The 19340-nt window shown below is 38.6% G+C and overlaps 1 protein-coding gene across 5 annotated transcripts in view; it reads right to left on the bottom strand.

Annotated features, from left to right (window-relative positions):
- The window catches only part of LIPN (lipase family member N), a 40112-nt gene extending 26994 nt beyond the window's left edge, over positions 1-13118 (bottom strand). For 2 of the 5 annotated variants that reach the window (XM_017655546.3, XM_017655548.3), the window contains exons 1-8: positions 12964-13118; positions 10381-10494; positions 9020-9135; positions 8318-8435; positions 6088-6286; positions 4375-4484; positions 3341-3477; positions 1430-1576 (exon numbers count right to left, since the gene is read on the bottom strand). In XM_017655546.3, coding sequence (XP_017511035.1) covers positions 1430-1576; positions 3341-3477; positions 4375-4484; positions 6088-6286; positions 8318-8435; positions 9020-9124 — 816 coding nt within the window. In that variant the 5' untranslated portion in view covers positions 9125-9135; positions 10381-10494; positions 12964-13118. Of the gene's footprint in view, positions 1-1429; positions 1577-3340; positions 3478-4374; positions 4485-6087; positions 6287-8317; positions 8436-9019; positions 9136-9417; positions 9534-10380; positions 10617-12963 lie in introns of those variants that run through there. The other 3 variants (XM_037002844.2, XM_037002845.2, XM_037002846.2) reach the window with 3 other exon arrangements.
- Between the last annotated feature and the right edge of the window lie 6222 nt (positions 13119-19340).

The raw sequence follows: 19340 nt of genomic DNA, 5'->3' as shown, positions 1-19340 counted from the left end.
CTGAAAGGAAATAAAACACATTACAGAAATAATTGCCCAATGAAACAAACTATGCCTTTCAGAAGCAGATGAATTATGCTAAGAATTAGTAAACAGATACTGGAGTTTTGAAAATGGTGAGGCAGAATCACCTAGATAAATAAAAATTCATGTCAGGCAAGGGAATGTGAGTGAACCATGGTCTCACTACTGGCCTGGGTTTCTGGAGGGCAAACCTGTACCAGCTCTGAAGCTGTGGGATAATTTGTTTATTTTGAAATAGAAGAAGCAACAATGGACATCATGGAGCAAAGCAACCAGGGAAGGTGTATGTACACATGTGTAGGTGCATGTGTATGTGCATGGACATGCACTGTCTCAGATCAGTAGATCAAAAACCTTGGATTTCAGGACTTCACTTTGTTAATTAGAAACTTTGTGACTTTGGGCAAGTCATTGAACATTTCTGCATTTCTGTATTTTCATCTAGTAAGTGAGCATACTCATAATCACACTATCAGTTTGCCAGGGTTTGTAAGGATATACTAAAATATTGCAAAGGAAAAGCTAGAAACCAATCACTTCAATATGCAGTGTACTTCAATCTTTGTAAACTTTGTAGAGATGAAAATTATAGAGCTATAACAGTAATCATAATTTTATGTCTTAGAATACTGTATAATGAAATTCTAATTTAGGGAGCTATTAAAACCCGTACTTTTGCATAAGCAGGCTCTGTACAATGGTTCATCACAGTTCTCAGTCTAACACAACTTAGCCTCTTTAAGAATAGGGGTGGGGTGGGGCTGGTGGACAAAAGCTGTTTTAGGACTAGTTCACTGTAACAATATCATTGGCTGCCATTTGGAATATGTTGGAGATTACTGTTCAACCACACCAATCTGCTAATGTAAGCTCCTCCTCTTCCTCGAGTTCTTGATAATGGGAAACAAAGATTTGGTGAAACAGGACCACTGCTTTTTCATGGGAAAGGGAGTCCGTCTGCATTCCATTCTGCCTTGCGCTTTCAAGTTCAGTGGTAAGTTTTATTTGAGGCCAAAGTCGCCCAAGAAGTAAAGGCACACATGAAATAAATTCCATGCTCACATGTGCTTCTCTTCTTTCCTAGGATTTTGTTTTTTTTAATGCAATATAATAATTATAAAAACAAATTGACTGTCATAGTGGTGACTGATTGTGAACACGTGAAACTGTTACCCATTGAGGAGCATCTGTTTTCCTAAATTTGACCAGGGACAGAAGGATGAAGCTGCCTATTGCCTTCCCCAGTCTTCATACTCACGGTCCATGGAATACCTAATCTGTGCATAGCAAGTCTCTGCCTTAGAATACCATTTAATTTATGCAGTGTAACAGATACATTAAAGTGAATCAGAGAAGAGCTGGAATGTCTTAAACCATCAAATGGTCCCATAATCATTATACATACCATATTCATGTTTTTCTTGTTCCATCCAGCCCATAAGGACATAAATTCTCTACATATCACCCATAATACTTTATTGTTGCAGATTCTGGCAATAAGCACCTTTCCTTTCTTATCTTCTAAAAAGCAACCTTTGGTACCAAAAAAACGCTGTAAAAATAAAACATAATTATCTTTCAAGAAACATTTTCAGGCTTTTTTACCTTCCCTTCATCCCACGAATGAGGATTCTTGGGGATCTATTTGTATTTGGACTTGCTCTTCCTATCAAGGACACCAAGTCACTCAGGAAAAATAAATCTTACGGCTCCATCTCTACCCAGGGAAGATCATCAGGCATAATTTAGAGGGATATTGCAGTGAGGATGCTCAAGCCCAGATGTGCTTCTCTGATGAAGCTCCCCTTGTGCTCTGTCTAATCAGTGATTGCCTTTAGTGCTTATTGCTCATTAATTGGCATGAAAGATAGAACAATTTCTCTTTATGGTGAAATATTGCCATGAACAGGAAGGAAAAGCAGGGTTTTCCCTATTACCCATGCGCTCATCCTCTTTCCACTAGTGCCCAGATCAGCCCACTCCTATGCTGAAAAGTAGAGAATGGTGTGCTGAAGGGAGGGCGCCACTGGACAGGAAAAAATTGATGCCATGTTAGGAACATGGTTAAAACATCTAGGGCTTGGGAAAGAAAGCTTGGGTGGGGATCTTGGGAGAACTGGAGTTTTGGGGGGCAATAGATACTGTGAGATGGCAGGAGGGGTCAGGGAATGAGCCTTAAAGTTGCAGGAAATTTGACAGTAGGGAATATGAAACCGAGATAGGTCAGAGACAGTATTTGCCTCAGACCTGACCTATGTAGACAAACCAGTACATATGCAAAGCTGGTGTATGTAGACACAGATGTGTCTGTCTTTGAATTTAACTAATTTGTCTGCTGAACTCTGCCCAAATGTAGTGAACATACAAAACTAACTGATGTCAACTTTTGCACTAGAACTACAAACCACACAAAAGGAAAGTTACATCACTTGAGCTTACAGTAAACAATACAGTAAAACTACTATCAAACCAAACATTAGGCCCTATGGAAATTCTTCCCTGCATTAGCTCAGAAACACATTGTTTTTTATTCCTACCACTCCACCCCAAACCAAGACCTCATCTTATATATGAATTACTGTGATGTCCTAATTCATCACCTTGTCTTCATTTGGACCAAAATTCATCTTATCCTTCACTCTACATTAAAGAGCAATTTTGGTAAAACACTATGTTTACTGTGGCAATGACCTTTTTAGAGAAATAAAAGGCAAATAGAAAAAATTTTTTAAAAGCTTCTAATGGATAAAATCCCGAATCTACAACTGGCAATCAAACTGCTTTTCCAATCCTTGGAAAATAACTAATAAATATTTAAATGAAAAAAACTGAGCTGTAAGATGTTTAGACTTTGGTATCTTAGCTTCAGTAAATTAAAGCAAGCTCCCATATGAGAAAGGGTATATTATCCAGGTCTATCTAACATCATAGATAAGGGATGTCCGTGATCATAGGTAACTGAAAAAGATGTCATTCATTTGGGCATTGTGAATCCATTGACCTATCCCGTGGAACAAGAGAAATTGTGAGTAGATGTTACACTCACACAGCATTTAATGCAGTTATAAATTGTGATGTATATTCAGGTGTGTTAATGACTGAATATAGTATGTTGTATAGGGGAACTGTAGACACTGTGGATAGACATGCACATGCAGATACACACACACACACACAAGCACACAGTTGTGGAGTCTGGTCTCTACCGATTTCATCTCAATTTCCCACTTCTACATTATAATAGATTTAAATATAATAAGGATCTATTATCCAAAATGCAATGCTTACATACATTTTAGCAAAAGGGGAAGCCTACCTTGATTATGGAATTTGGAAGTAGAAACAACCTGGTAAAAATGCCCGAGGGATATTTGAATGAGAAGAAAGGACCCAAGGCAAAATACATTTTGATTCTTTGTGCCAGTTCAGGCATGGTGGAAAAGGCTGCAAACCCTGAGAGAACAGGAGACAAGACATGCTTATAAAAATTAAAATAATCATGCATATTTTGGCTAACAAAAGTGGGACTCCGTTGATGATCAAGGTATTGATGAGGCTGCTATAAGAATATTTATTGCCCCTTGCACAATTTCACTCAAATTAAAAATACTGCATTTTCATACAACTCAGTCTCTTAAAATTGGAAACTTGTAGAACATACTAACAAGTTCACATTTTTAATAGTATGGGTTTCTTTTAGTTTTTATTTCGAACTAGATTATTTATTTCTAAAAGATATAGGAAAGCATTAAGACATTGATTTTCAAAGAGTAGGATCTTGAACTTTTAAAAAATTTCCACATAGTGTTTACATTTAATTGCTCTTCCATAAATATCAATCACATGCTAAATAGATAAGCCCAGCTGATGTATGGTGTAAGCTTTTGTGTCTCATCTCAAAAAAATTTGATTATATCATTTCAAACTGTTCAAATATAAGTGTTCTTTTTCTTTTTTTAAATCCCATGTGGGTTGTAAGGAAGGTAAGAGTGATGGCTACTTATCATTCTTCAGGGATATTTCACGACATTAGGCTTCACGTCCTTCAGCTCAGAGGGGAACTGGAAACTTACTCTTTGGAAATACTTCTTTGTATGTTGAGCACTTGTTATTCCTTGGAAATTACAGCACCATCACAAGATCCTTGCTGTGACCAGAAATGGAGGAAAGATTTCCCCACATACAGTCTTGAAATTCACATTTGTAGCCACTTAGGGCATGAGAATTATATTCCCAGCACAGAGGACGGAGAATTGAGGGGGCTGTAACTGACAGTTTCTCTGTTCCAATTTGAAGGCGAATTCTTGCAAGACTCTGACTCTTGTAAAACATCGACCCTTATAAACATACCTATTGTAGTGCCAAGTGAATGTCCAACAAAATACAACTTCTCCTGACCGGTTTTGTTCACAATGAAGTCTACTATTCCCTGGAGATCATATTTGGCCATTTCATCAAAACTGCAAAGTGAAACAGGGCTTATAAATACTTTCAACTATGTTTAAAACCTGCATCACCTGCTCCCTTATTTTTTTTACACACAGAATTCTATGCTGTCTACTTATCTGGTATGTATTTATCTAATAACATGTAGGCTATTGCACCTTTGTTTGCTGCCTTGGTAGGTGTGACTGTTTAGTAACGAGAGTGATTTCAAAGCTTAGGTGTACTTCTGAAGTTCTGTCTCATCCTTGCTCCTCTTGCTCCTTCCCCTTGCATTTTTTTTAGCTGTCCTTTCCCCATCTGGTTTGCATGTCTCTACTTCAGACTTCTCGGGACACTTCAAGACCCTTAGGGCCATTTAGTCCTTGGCCTTGGAAACAGAACCGGTTGTAAATCTTGATTCTGCAGTGTACTAGCTGAGACACTTTTCGTAAGTTAACTAAATACTCTGAGGTTAAGTTTCCTCATCTGTGAAATGAAGATGGCAGCCCTATATAGCAGAGCTGTTGTTGGGGTTGAACAGCGTTAAAGGAATGGCTCCGGCTGCTATTAGGCACTCAATCAGGTGCTGCTATTTTAACATTTCTGATCATGTAGAGATATATTCAATATATACCCAAATCCTATAATACCAGTTCAGTCAGTATTAATACAGGAGAACAAAAAGGCCTACACAACATATAGTTAAGTCAGGTACCCTATGAGCCAGAGGCCTGTTTATTAAAAGAACATGTAAAGAAATCTCTAGATTGACACTCCTAAGTATAAGAGAATTATTGTGAAGCCTTAAGGTAAACAAGCTCCAAGCTCCCAGCCAAGGATCAGTGACAGAAAATATTTCCTGATGCTTGCCTCTGCCCCAAATGTTAATCCTAATATCTTAGTCTTTCTTTTCCTCTCAACTTGTCAGTGGATCCTGAATATTTCTTGAATATGGCTCTGTTCTAGCAGCAAGCTTATAAAACAACAGGCAGCTTAGGCCTGAGAAAGGATGCCCATTGAGGATATCAGCCTGACCTCTGGTGACAACAGGAAACATTTTGACTGAAAGAAGCAGTCAGCGTATCAAAAGCTTCTTCTCCATTGCCCATTATCAGTATCTTAAAGGCCTTGCATTGCACTACTCCTGAAAATGGCATTCTATAGTCTCGACCATTGTTTCTCTAAGTAAAATAGAGTACTGATATACATCATCCTGTCAAAACGGATTAGCTGTCTAAGAGAAAAGACTTGTCATAACATCACTAGAATGAGTGCAAGCTTCATGAGGGCATGGACTTTGTTAAGTCTTGAATTCTTAGGGCCTAGAAAAGTGCGTATGTAGGCATTCAATAAATATTGGTTGAATGAATGCATGCATTGGTAATAAGAATTTCCAGAGCTGTCTCTTGGAACATATTTGTACTGTAGTATTGGATAGAATATTAAAATGATCTTGTTAAAATGATAAAATTTGCCTGTGGGAAAATCAGTGGAAATCAAGGCTTCTCATTATTTCTCTCCTTTGAAATGCTAGCAGAAACTACAAGGAGCTATATGATCCTTGTTAATGTCATCCACACTATGATAGTCAAGGAAATTGTCTCAAACTTTTTCATGATTTTCTTAGATGCAATTTACCTAAAGGCCCAGAATTTCTCTTCAGTGACAGAGAGTGTTTTGTGTCTTCGCGACCAAGTGTTCCCCCTACTGTTTCCCATCCAGACGTCGTAACCTGCATCTGCTAAAAGGAATCCAAGGCTGCCATTGGCATAATTCTCAAGCCAGTAGGCATTGTCTGCAAACAGGGCATGCTGCATGTACACAACTGGCCGGGAACCTGGACAGGATGAGGACGAGGGGGGAGAGAAAGATTAACAGAATAATTAATAAGTAAGTTGGGCATCTCAGGAACATGAGAAACACACATGCACACACACATACACACAATGCACTGGGAAGAGCAAAAATCAAACACAGCATTCACTTTTCCCATTGTCATTAGTGTGGAGCATTATAATCACATGTTTCTTGAGCATACACTTTGTACCTGGTGTTATACTGAATGATTGACAGACATGAACTTATTATATCGTACAATAATTCTGTGAAGTAGCTACTGTGTTGAGGCTCCTTATTTTACAGATGTGGAAACTGAGCTGTAAGATAGCAGCGCAACTTTTGCAAGGCGTCATCCAACTAACAAAACGCAAAGCCAGGAGTCAAGCCAGACTGTGTCATGCCCAAGTGCATGCTTCTAACTGCTTCGCTCTGTGCTTTCACATGTACGTATCTCCTGGGTTTGGCTCACAAAGACATGAAAGTGGGCACATTTGTTGGAGTCCTACATCTCTGCCAAGGAGGAAGTGGAGGTGAGCATAAATGGACAATGACTCATCCTGGGCCAAACTTCTAACCAAATCCCCAGCCTTTGCTCACAGAAGGCATCTGAAAACTATAATAGTAAAATCAGCTACACATCCCTGTGCCAACTCTCAAATTCCTGAGGGAGAGAGAATTCAGGGAGATGAGAAGAACTGGGGTGGGAAGTTCAGAAAAGGCCTTATGCTTTAAAGGTTAAGCACAGGCTCTGGGGTCAGGCTGCCTGGGTTTGAGTCCTGGTCAGTCAGTTGCTATTTGTGTGAATTTGAGCCTGTTACATAAGCTGCTTCAAGTCTATTTTATTGTCTATAAAATGAGAACTATCACAGGGTTGCTGGGAGGTTTAACTCATTGAAATTAATTTGAAGCTTCTGAAAGAACAATACAACTACTAAATTTTAATTCCAAATCTTTCCCAAATTCTCCCTCCTTAAGCAAAACCTTTCCTGTGGAAGTGTTCTCCTTTTATATTTAATAGTCCCCTCTCCTCCATGCTTGGTGTTACCAGATTTAGTAAAAAACAACAGATTTAAGAGAAAGACCCAAGATGCCCTGTTAAATTTGAATTTTAGGTAACAATGAATAACTTCTTTTTGCGTAAGAATATCCTAAAGTGGGTCTTACACAAAAACTCACTTATTGTTTATCTGAAATTCAACTTCAACTGGGCATCTCCTATTTTATCTGATAACCCTACCCATTTCCCATTCCCATTTTTCAGTAGGAAACTCTTGAATTACAAATGTCTTAGAGAGAATGTTAAAAGAGGTGATTTTAGCTGCTTCTGAATGCGGATGGTGAGAAAGACAATGAGGTGATCACTGTAAATGATCTGCCTCCCAGCCTTGGCAGATATTTTTTTACTCTTCTCTCTCCCTCCTCAATGCTTTGCAGTTCTATTTCCCCCTTTTAAAGGGTATAATTCCTCTTCTTTTTGCATGGCTGGCTCCTCATGCTAGAATTAAAAGCTTATTAACACTACGATCTTTCATTCTACAAACTGCCCCTTTGGTCAAAGCATATTAAAATTTTCTTTGCTGAAAAAAGTTTCAGAAATGCTACTGTCATTTAACTTGGTTCTTCATCCTGCAGAAGGAAGCTTATGACTCAAGTGGGGGCAGTAGAGATTCTTTCTGGGTTCCCCACAGCAACTTCCCACAGTGCAGCAAATCTCCGTCCAGCAGTGAGGAAACCCACTTTTCTGGGACACAGCCATTTTTCACAGGAGAAACTGGAGAATGAGCTAACAAGATGTAGGCTCCCCCTGTGCATTCACATCCTAACTAGCAAGCCTGGCTGCGGTCAGCAAGATCAGTCTTGTCCTTCGTATTTTTAGGTTCTTGTTCCCAGAGAATTGCAAAAGAATGAGACTCCCTGTTAACCATTTAAAGACAAATCCAACATTCAAACCAATTTGATAAATCTGTCACTCTTTTAATGCATGACATTTCAGTCATATGCAGTCCTTTCAGGAGAGAGCATCTTGTACCTGTGCTCTTGGTGTTGCTTTGCCCGTGGGGAATTCTGTTGATGCTGAGTATGTACCCGTCCTGAGTGGTGACTTCATACTCTTCACTGGGGTAGCCATTGTAGGTGATGATTTCACTCTGCCCAGAGCAAATTCAGGCATTAGCTAAATGTCTTCTCTAAAGGTTATCAGAAGGAACTAGAGCAAAGCATCTCGCGTGTGCTTACTGGGGTGAGTTACCTGAAATTGCCGGGTGAATGTAAAATCAATGTAATCACATAAAATCTTGATAAGAAATAAGTAGAATACTAGAAAATGTCCCCTACTAGCAAGTTTTAGCATTGATCCATTAATCTGACAAAACAACCTTCTCAATTTAATTACTTTCTGAGACCCCTCTTGGTTAAGAGATAATAAAACCACATTCACATATATCATCCAACTGGCTTAAAATATAAATTATTAATATTCTTAAAATATAAATTCTAAAGAGGAGGTTGTTTATAAAAAGTAAAAGTTGTACTTTTCAAATTGTGAATCAGCCAAAAGAACAGATCTACTGAGCTTGACTCTTGGAGAAATGTTAAAAATCACCAATGTTTTATCTGTTTTCTTATCAGAGATTTTTCTACTATAGCAATCCTAATAATGATAATAGTTTATTAATCTCACAGCCCAATTACTCTGCCTTCTATGATGCACTTCGGAATTTCCATGACTTACGATATTCATCCACACTTCTGGATTTGCTTCATTTTCCAAATTAAAGAATCCGTTAGCATTTAAAGTTCCATACATCAAGCAGGTTGTTGTTAAAAACAGCCACATCACGGGAATGCCTGACATAAAACATTTAATAATCATAGATGAATCTTCTACATCGAAGTTGATTAATGAAAGGAAAAGAGCACCCTCCTGAAAACCTGACATCCCAAGAGAGCTGAGAAAATGTGCAAGGAAGTAGGTACAGTGAGCTGACTCTGAACACAGTTAATCTAGTTCCCATAGAAACTGCTTTGACGTAGTCCAGTTCTTAAAATGAAATGAATTTAACCTAGTGTGGAGGCTTTTTTTGTCTTATTTTAATCACAGTTTTTCAATTATTTTAAGTGTTTGCTCACCTGTGAGTTGCCAGAATACTTAAGGAGTCAGAGAAGTTTCCATACCATCGTGAAGCTGAAAATGGAGTTACTCTGTAGCCCAGCGTTCCACAAAATAAGAATAGTGAGCAATGAAGCTTCAAACAAGGAAATAAGCTTATGATCAGTTTCTAGTGATGTGATTATTTCCCTGGTCATTTTGCACATTGAAATATGCAATCTCTACTCTCTGGCATAGCTTAAAAGCAGGCCTCTTCAAAGGCAGGCTGGCATCACTGCGGTGTGGAATGCCAATCATATGAGCGCCCCAGTCCAATGGCCTGAGTTTGAAGGCCATCCTTCCCACGAACAAGATTTCTGACCTTGGGCAAGTTATTTATAGCTTTGTCTCTTGGTTTCTTTGTTGGTAAAATTAGATAACAGTGTAACCAGTCTCATAGGGCTATAGGGAGGATTAAGTGACATGTAAAACACTAAATGCAGTGTAAGCTTTTTCACCATTTTTCTTAGTCTAAGAATGAGCAAGCCAGTAATATCAGAGAGCCTTTACTGTAACAAATTCATGACCGACTTCCAGAAATTCAGAATTTATTTTTGAACTTACTTTCAATATTTTTGCTATCTGATTAAAGATTGTTTTATATCTGTATTATATGATTTTAAATATTTTTGAAACTATTAACAGTTAATATAAATTGATATTAGTGTTTAGCATGTGCAAGGCACTGTTCTAAATGCTTCATGTACATTATTTAAACCTCAAGGAAGCTCCCTGAAGTAGGTACTATTATCCTCATTTTAACAATGAAAAAGACAAAGGCTTGGAGAGATTTAAGACCTGCCCAAGGTCACAGAGTCAACAGATGTAGAACCAGCACAGGAATGCAGGCAGCCTCACTTCACCACAGAGCCCTTACACCTGAACCACCACTCCCAGCCTGCCTTGACCTTGCCTAGTTAAGCTGTAATAAAACTTGATCTTACCTAGTTAAGTGAGCTTCCTGGCTCCCAAGGACTTGTAATTGATTGGGAACTTCTGAACTCTCACATGTGACATCAGGCTGAAGAATGAAATTCAGCTGAAGTGACAGTTAGAAGCTAGAGAGATGAGAGACAGGAGGTCCGTAGAAACGAGGAAAGCGTGGACTGTGACACAACCAGGGCGTTTTCTGACATTCCAATGCCGTGATGCACTGGCAGGTTGGGAAACAGTGGCCTACCTGATGCCAAATAACCAGTTTGACTGAATCTTCCATGTTTCCACTGAGTGTCAGTCATGGTTGGGAGGGGTGAGCAAAATTTTCAAAGCAGCGTGTCAAATGGGGAAGTAAAATGTGCTCAGGATCCTAATGGACAGAATCAGATAATATCTCTCTTCTCCACCCCACAGCGTTTGAGAGTCAGATGAAACGATAAATGTGAAAGTACTGATGGCCACCATGAATGTGTAGGGATGTGACTGGCTGTAACTCAATTGTGACAGTGAGGCCATCCTGACTCTTGAGGCCAGAAGAGTTTGGGACTAGCAGAGTGGCAGAGGTGACTGACGCTTAGCCTGTCAGCTGGCAGCAACCGCTGGGCGTACTGACCCCCATACCATTTACCCATTTCCCGAAACAAGGAAGAAACAGAGGCCCGAGGAGAATGACGACAATTTATCCCTGAGCCCTACCTGAAATAATAGTGTGGGTACGTGTGCGTCAGTTTTCTCTCTCGCATTGTGTGCCTGCAGAGCCCTGACCGGAGCCGCATCTCTTTCATCCCCCAGCATGAAGAAGGTAGGGAAGCCAAGTGGCTGCATAGCATGATGCAGTATATTGGTTTGGACTCATTCTCAAGTCCTTTCAGAAATAAAGATGTTTTAATATTTGTCCAAATGCTAAAATCTGCTTCACAAGTGTGGAGGGAAGGGAAGCACTCCGCTTCAGGAATAGGTGGAGAGCTTATGCACCACTCCACACATTCGGCCTTTGATCAAAGACCCGACCACGCTATACCCGGACTGACGGTATGATGGTGCAGGTATGCAGAAGTGCCTGGACTCTCCTGGGTTAGGACTTTAAAAATCCCTTCTGAGAAAACATCGGTGGATGCTTTATAGAGTTCTAAGGATAATAATAACAGTGTTATTAAAATTAATGTTGGTTCACTGCCATGACTTAATGTAGAAGTAGCATGAATGTAGTTAAACTTCTCAGGCTTTACAGATTGTAGACTGGTGCAAATCTCAGAAGAATAATTTCTACACCATTGTCTTTTCAGAATCCTTCTGCAATGTTGAGGATTGTCTGTGTAATCTGCAGAATTCTTCCAACTCTTTCTTGGACAGGTATGAAGCCATATCAAATAAATGAATCTAGCATTTTTCACAATGGGTTTATCACTATTATGTAAGCTTGCTATTCTAGTAAGTATTCAGTATCTTGAAATGAATTAAAATGAAATACATTGAAATTTTTTTGGCTCTGTGAAATACAAAATGGTAGCTCCTTTCCACAGAAGTACCAGTTTTCCCTGCTTTTTCCCCCTTTTTCACAAAACAAGATGGTCTTAGAGATGGAAAGGGATTTGAGCAAAATGTAAATTAAGGGGTGACTTTTAAGAAGCCCTGTGGTATTTCTGATATCTTGATCCAAGGATCATATCACAGTCTGAGCAAATTGTTTTCAATAGGTTGCCTATTCAAATACCAAGATCAGTAAAAATAGATGGTTGAATTTAGATCCTTGAACTTGGTGTCTATCTGTGACAATGATTATTATTTTCCTTCCAATGTTTTAATTCAGAAATACATTTGCTATTACAATGTATCATCTTTTTTTGCTTTATTGCTTGCTTCTTTCTCCCTAAAGACTGCATTTTCTTAACATTATATCAAAGGAAGCATAATTTTCCCTAGAAAACAACTCAAACTTAAAAAGATTAGGTCATAACCAACAAACAGAAATGAATAAAATTTTAGAAAAATAAGTAGCTTGAAACCTTACCCCTTTGAGAAGTAAGTTTGCTCTGGAGTAAAAGCCTTTGCATGAACAGAAATACAGAATTTGTTGCTTGCTCCCTAGATAATTTATCTAATCCATTATACATCCTAAAATTCAAACTGGGTTCACTAAAGCCATAAAGGTATGGGGTGTGTGTGTATGTGTGTGTGTGTAAAATAATTGTTTGGTATACTTTGGCTTTAGGAAATGCACTTTAAATTATATTTAAAATTTTTATTTCTTTGCCCATAGGCAGAATGGGAAATATGTATGATATCTAAAAGAAACAATGCTGTTTTTGAGATTAACTATTAGAGTTCATTAACTCTAATATATATAATACATAATATATAGTTCATTAACTATTAGTGTTAATAAATCTCTGTTTCAGCACCACTCTACTAAACCCATCTTCGATGAACACAGTATGGCTATGACAAAGGCAGAGGAGAGAAAAGACAAATAAGAAGTTCTATTCATTACAGTTAACTGAAATATTAAAGGTTTCTGCAAAGAGACCATAAAAGGCTAATTGAATGTACACCTATCCCAATCCAAAGTGCTCAAAAGAAAGATCACTTACATTTAAACAGAAGTTACTAACAAAAGTGCAGGTGGTTGCCCTTGATGTCATCCATGTCCCCGAGAGGCAGGATCAGGACTGAATTAGTGGTAAAGGTCAAAACTTTGTGGGAAAGAAAAGGAAGGTCTGTATGACTGTATAAGAGGAAATTTATACCATCCATTCCTCCACGCAGATTTATTGCCTAACTACTTACGTAACGTGTAGGATTTATGTATGATATACTCTACAGCACATTTTGTATCTGAATTCCTATAGGAGTTATATCTAAATAGAGATTCTTTAAAAAACAAACCACACATATGGAACAATTAGCCAGAAATTCAAGTTGAGTTTAGTTTTAGACAAGTCTCATTGATGTGCATAAGTAAATAAATGGTGATTGGAATGTGCAGAGAGTTAACACCTGGCTCTTTTGATTTATGCTTCTGTTTGCTTCCTCAGTTAATTTTCTATTGTGTTTAATTACCTTAAAATCTCTCCAGCACCCATGAAAATCGGTAGATGGTTTTTGGTATCATAGTATGTTGATTTCAGTCGTTTCCTAATCACCATCAATATAAAAAGTACTTGCTTAGCAAATAAATAAATGAATGAATTTAGAAGTCCAGAGAATGTTGCTTAGTTACTGAAGAAAATAATAGTAGTATTATGCATAATAATAGTGAATTCTTAATTATTCATTTCATATTTACTTTATGGCAGGTGTTTTACTTTGAGACAATACTGACTTGGTTATAAATTCTACTGGATCTCTTTGCTCTCAAGTGTGTTTCAAGGGATATTTTTCTTAACATCCTCGTAGATTTAATCTAATAGGAGAGAGCACATTCATAGAAAAAATAAGTCTTGTTTGGTTTTGGTACTAAATTGGCATAAGTCCTGTGTGATCGCAAGTCTGATCACAGGCCCAAGTGGGCAAGTTGTGAGGGGAAAGAGCACAGAAGACTGAAGGGAAGACCCAGAGACGCCAAGTTTACTGGGACTTGCTTGCAGGGACTCCAGGAACAGCCAGCTGGACGAGGCTGTACACAGCTCTCGTGGACAGGGAGGGGCAAGAGGACAGAGACTACACGTGTTCCACGGAGCAAAGACTATGGGCTTCGCTAGAGGGGATCATTCGTGTGGGACCAGTGCCCCGAGGAACAAAACTTTGGTCAGGGGGTCTCCTCTCAGTAAGATGTTTCCATAGAGAAGGTGGGCCTGGATTTGGCCAGCCCCAGGCTGTTAACACACTGAAGGAGGGGCCTAGGTGGGCATATGGTTATTTGGGGACAAAAGGTTATAAGCAGGCAGTGCTTGCCCCTAAAGTCTATTATTATTCATTACTGCCTTGCACACAAATACAATACAAAATTGCTACTGATTAGTCATTTTTCTGCTACTCAGCCTCCAAATTATCCTTAAATCTGAAGACCATCATGGCACAACCTCCTGTCTTTCGCACAATCTGCATCTCTTATTTTTCCATACATCAAAAATCTTATAACTGCAGAATCATTAAAGTTTTTTCTACATAAGCCAGATCTCTTAGGTGACAATAACCTTCCTTTCGTCTCTATACCAGTGCTGGCCAACAGACATGTGATGTGAACTACGTATATAAATAAAACTTATAGCCTTATTTTTTTAGTGTGTCAAGAAACAGGTGAAATTAATTTTATATTATATTTCACTTAAATCAATAGATCCCAAATAGTATTTCAGCAGGTAGCCAATATCATTATTAATGAGAGACTTCCTATTCTATTTTTTTGCCCTAAGTCTTTGGAATCTGATGACTGGGTTGAAATCTGATAACCACACTCTAAGTGCTTAGTAGCCTAACTAGACTAGTTGCTGTATGTTGGAGAGTGCAGGTTGTTGGTAGCAGCCCTGGGTTTGTTTCATTTTCTTGAAACTTTTCTTTAATCCAGTTCTTTATATTGTATCTAGTGCTCACCCCAAATATATAACTTCATATTATATATTTGACCTGAACTGAATATCTGCTTGCCTGAATCATCAAACATCTCTTCTCAGGTGCTTGGCCTCTGCTCCCAACTGAGCTTTGAGTCTTAATGTCCAGCAACAAACAAAAATAAATAAAGCAAAAAACACTCCCATGCACACAAATATTTAGCAACAATCCTTTATCAAAAGCACAATATCCACCAGTGTTCTGGAGGTCAATAAATCTAGAAAGACAACTTACATTGACTACACTCCAATGAGTCCAAGTTCCAAACTATGCTTCAAAAGATTTTTTTTTTATGATTTAACATTTCCTGAGACAGAAAATGTCACCAACATGATTATGCTATTATTTAAAGCCATTTACAAGTCTGACAGCTTTCTGGATCTAAGTTTTTGAGAGTGTTGATTGAATAAACAACAGTTATATGTGTGTAATTAATGTACCAGCTTCCTCCAGAGTTTTGCTTTGAAACCATTGGTATCAGCACAAATTCACTGCTTGTCCCTAAAAGAGGATGAATCCTTAGTGTAGAGCTGAAAAAATATTTGTCCATGGCTAGCTTTGTGGTTCCACATAGCCATGTAATAGTCTAAACTGCTTTCATCTCTGGCTGGACCACCACACCTTCTAAGTCAAATCTCTGAATCCATTTAATTAATTCTCCACATGCAGCTATTGTCATTTTAAGTCACACATTTAACTCTGATCCTGTCTTAAGCACTCTTGAAATTAAAACTTTTTAATGGCTTTGCAATCAGAATTCTGTCAGTGGTTAGGAAATGCCAAAAAGCCGGGCTCTGCCTAACTTTTTGAGCTCATCTTGCCCCGCTCTCTCCCCATCTCCCCATGCTTCTTTAATTTTCTCCAGTAAGTCTGGCTCCTTGCCACCTGAGCTTGTCCCCTGCCTGTAATATCTGGCAGATTCATGGATCTCTTCCTCAGAGAAGACTTCCCTGTCCACCTTGGTGAAGATGCTGTTCTTATTGGAAGAATCATGACAACTGTAATCAAAGATTTAATTACATGAGTATGCAACTGGAGAGTATCTGCCTTTTTCATTAGTCTGTAAGTTTCACTTGTCTAGGAACACTGTCTACCTAATTATTCTTTGTGTTCTGAATGCCTAGTTAGTTCATAATAGATACAATATTATAGTAAAAAGATTAAGTTTGGTAAAGTTAAGACTCCAGGGTTTAGAGAACTGACACTTTGGGGTGAGTTGTCCAATATCTACAAACTTCACTTCCCTCATCTATAAAGAAGGGATAAGAATGCATTTTATAAGGTTAATGTGAAGATTAGATGAGCTAATTCATATAAAGTAATTAGACTTACTTCCATATAGAAAAGGCTCTATACTTGAATGATTGTGCATACAGGTAATGATTTTTGTCAAATCATGTACTTCCTCTATTTTTTTGAACACCAAGTAACAATTTTTTTTCATACGAGGACTTCCCAAGTGTTTTATTACAGGGAAAGAATGCACTAGTGTGGCCAAAAAAATTGATACAGTTCTTTTGATAGCTGGAGTTTTAATGTAAATTACAAACACATGTTTTGGTTTATGCTTTGCAGCTTCCTATAAATTTCAATTATGTGACCCAGCATGTGTAACTGCAATCATTTCTGGGACACTGACAGGACCAAGGGTCAGGATATGCCAGTCTACTATGTCACAGACACCAAGGCAGTGCCTCCCTGTGAAGTCTTTGGGCCCTGCCAGTCAGCCTTCCCCTGCCAAGTCTCAGATGCCATGTAATAACCTCTCCCTCTTTATTTATGCCAAGAAATTCTTGAGAAGTGAATCTTAGCCAAATATGTATTAACTGCATATCTTAAAAGTACCCCAATTTCTGCTGGACCCAATCTAGTGCTTGGAAGACAGAGGACACTCCTAGCCATTCAACAGCTATTTATTGATCACTGACTCTGAGCCTGGGTAATAGCGAGTGCAGTCATGAATGACACAGATAAATCAGCTGCCATGAGACAGCTGGAAATCAGATTAGTCTCCATATCCCTTGCCCTTCCTTATGTCTGTAGACACATCAAACCTTACTTTTAAAACTTTGGTCGTTCTTTCCCTCTCCTAGGATGTCTTCTCTGACCCTTCAGCTTTCTGTGAGTGTTTCTTTCTTTGAGTTTCAATAACATTTTGTGCCTAACCATTCATGTGGCACTCAGTGTCTGTAATGATACACTGGTAACTTTTGTACATATGATTATAATCACACCGAGACCACACCTTGAGAGCATGTGGAAGTGCTCTGGGGAATTAGAGTTATCAGCTAGTTACTTGCCATTTGATCTTGTTGGGTACCTTAGTTAATTATTTCTGATACTTACCTTTGTCATGTGAAAAATGAGTGTACTAATATTTAACTCATAAACTATTGTGAAGATTGAGTGAGATATTGTGTGTCTTATTCTGTATTTGGCAGGTAGCAGGAACTCAATAAATGTAAGTTCCCCTTCTCCATGCACACAGTACCTCTCCCTTCTCCCTTCATTATCGAATAGTACAGCATTGGGTAAAACACTGAAGATTATTTAATTGAACATGTGAATAAGTGGAGAATACTTGATTGACAAATTCCATTATTCTGGAAATACTGTAGTGTGAGAGGCAGTGTAGAGTCATAGTTAATTAATAGTGTTGGTGCATGTAATGAGACAGCTTTGGGTTGATCCCCCCACCAAAAGTGTGGGTCCATCACTTAAGGAAGTTATAAACTTTTCATAAATTCAGGCTCCTCATTTGTAATATAGGAGAAACATGGAGTCTGTCTTCGGGACTATTATGAGAATCCAGTGAGATAACATTCAGAAACTGCTGAGCATAGTGCCTGGAAAAAGTGTTTCAAAATAATAGATGGAGATGATTTCTATTAGTGTTATTATGATAAATATATCCAAGTCTCAAGAGTGCAAGGAAATGGGTCTTGTGATTAAACATGACTACATGTGTTATTTATCGTCTTGGTATACTTAATTCTTATGTAAATTAAAAATTCTATTTTTCATAAGGGATTTGGTCATGATTAAAAGTATTAAGCCATTTCCTTTACAGAGCACTTTATAAATAATATTTATTAATCCCTTTCTATGTAACTGGCATTGTGTTAAATTCTTTTAAGGCATTGTCTCACAACAACCTAATAATAGGCATACTAGCATTATCTCCACTTTGCAGACAAAAATATGGACTAGAGTGACTCATTAACTTGTCTATGGATATAAAAAGAATGGAGCTAGGAACCAAACCTAAACAATTTGACTTCAGGGCCCATGTTTAAAGTGCTGCACTATACAAATAGGCTTCATGTACATCTTAAGTCTTCATGACGGTGTAGGTGGAAGGCAGGAACAAGTTTCTTCATTTTATAGTAACTGAAATTGCCAGAATCAATGATAAGTGACTTTTCCTGGGTCACACAGCTAATCGCGGAGCTACCTCTGGAAGGTGCATTGTCCAACACTAACATGAGCATTTGCATAGGGATTCCATGTTACCAGTCAATAAGAGGAAAGAGTTATGCCAGTGAATGAATACACCTTGAAAGGAACATGAAGTGCCATAGAAATGAGAGTGATTTTTTGTTATGATGATCTTTGTAACTATGGATACAACCCATGTATCCTTGATCAAAGGGACTAACAAGGAACTGGTTCATTTCACTACACCAATTGGATCCATCTGACCGCACCGTAGTGAGCAGGAGACGTCGCCTGGAACACTGAAATGACTGGGCCTGAAGACAGAACCAGAAAGGTGTGGAAATGTTCCAGCTCATGTAAGAAATCTCAGCTATAAAGATAAAGGAGAGGGCTTTTCTTACAGAGGATAGTGACTTCTCAAAATTTCTGATTCTAAAAATGTAAAGAGAGGAGTGCTCTGTTGCGGGTTGGGTAATTCTCCGGTGTTGCAGGGCAGGGCTTCATTGAGAGGAATTACACTGGGTAGGGTCAAGCAGATGTGGCGGCTGCCTTACAGGGTTGCGGCTGTGAAAAAGCCATCACAACACACTTGTCAACAGATTTGTCAGAGGAATACCAGCTAAGCTGGCAGACCCAACCTTGCTCTCTGCCAGCCTGGCTTGACTCAGAACTTGGGCAGCCTGTTTTACATACTCACATCCACTCCTGTTCGGTGCTGGCATCACCGGTTTCATTCTTTGCCCTCGATGCTGCCTTAGCCACTCCCTCTCTGGAGCTCTGGTGGCATAAATTTTGCTTTAGTCTCCCTGTTCACTTTAAATCTGTGTGAAATTCTGTCCTTGTCCACTGTATAGAGCCCCAAGAGTTCTGTAATAAGCAGGAGCTTCCCTGCTTATTACACAGGAGGACAATCTATCCTGGGTCTCCTCTTCTGTATCTTTAGAGAGATTAACACAGTAAGTGTGAAGACCTGGAATTT

The sequence above is a fragment of the Manis javanica genome, chromosome 7 (assembly GCF_040802235.1).
Source record: "Manis javanica isolate MJ-LG chromosome 7, MJ_LKY, whole genome shotgun sequence".
In the NCBI taxonomy this organism is placed as follows: Eukaryota; Metazoa; Chordata; class Mammalia; order Pholidota; family Manidae; genus Manis; species Manis javanica.
This window is presented reverse-complemented; position numbering and strand designations above follow the sequence as displayed.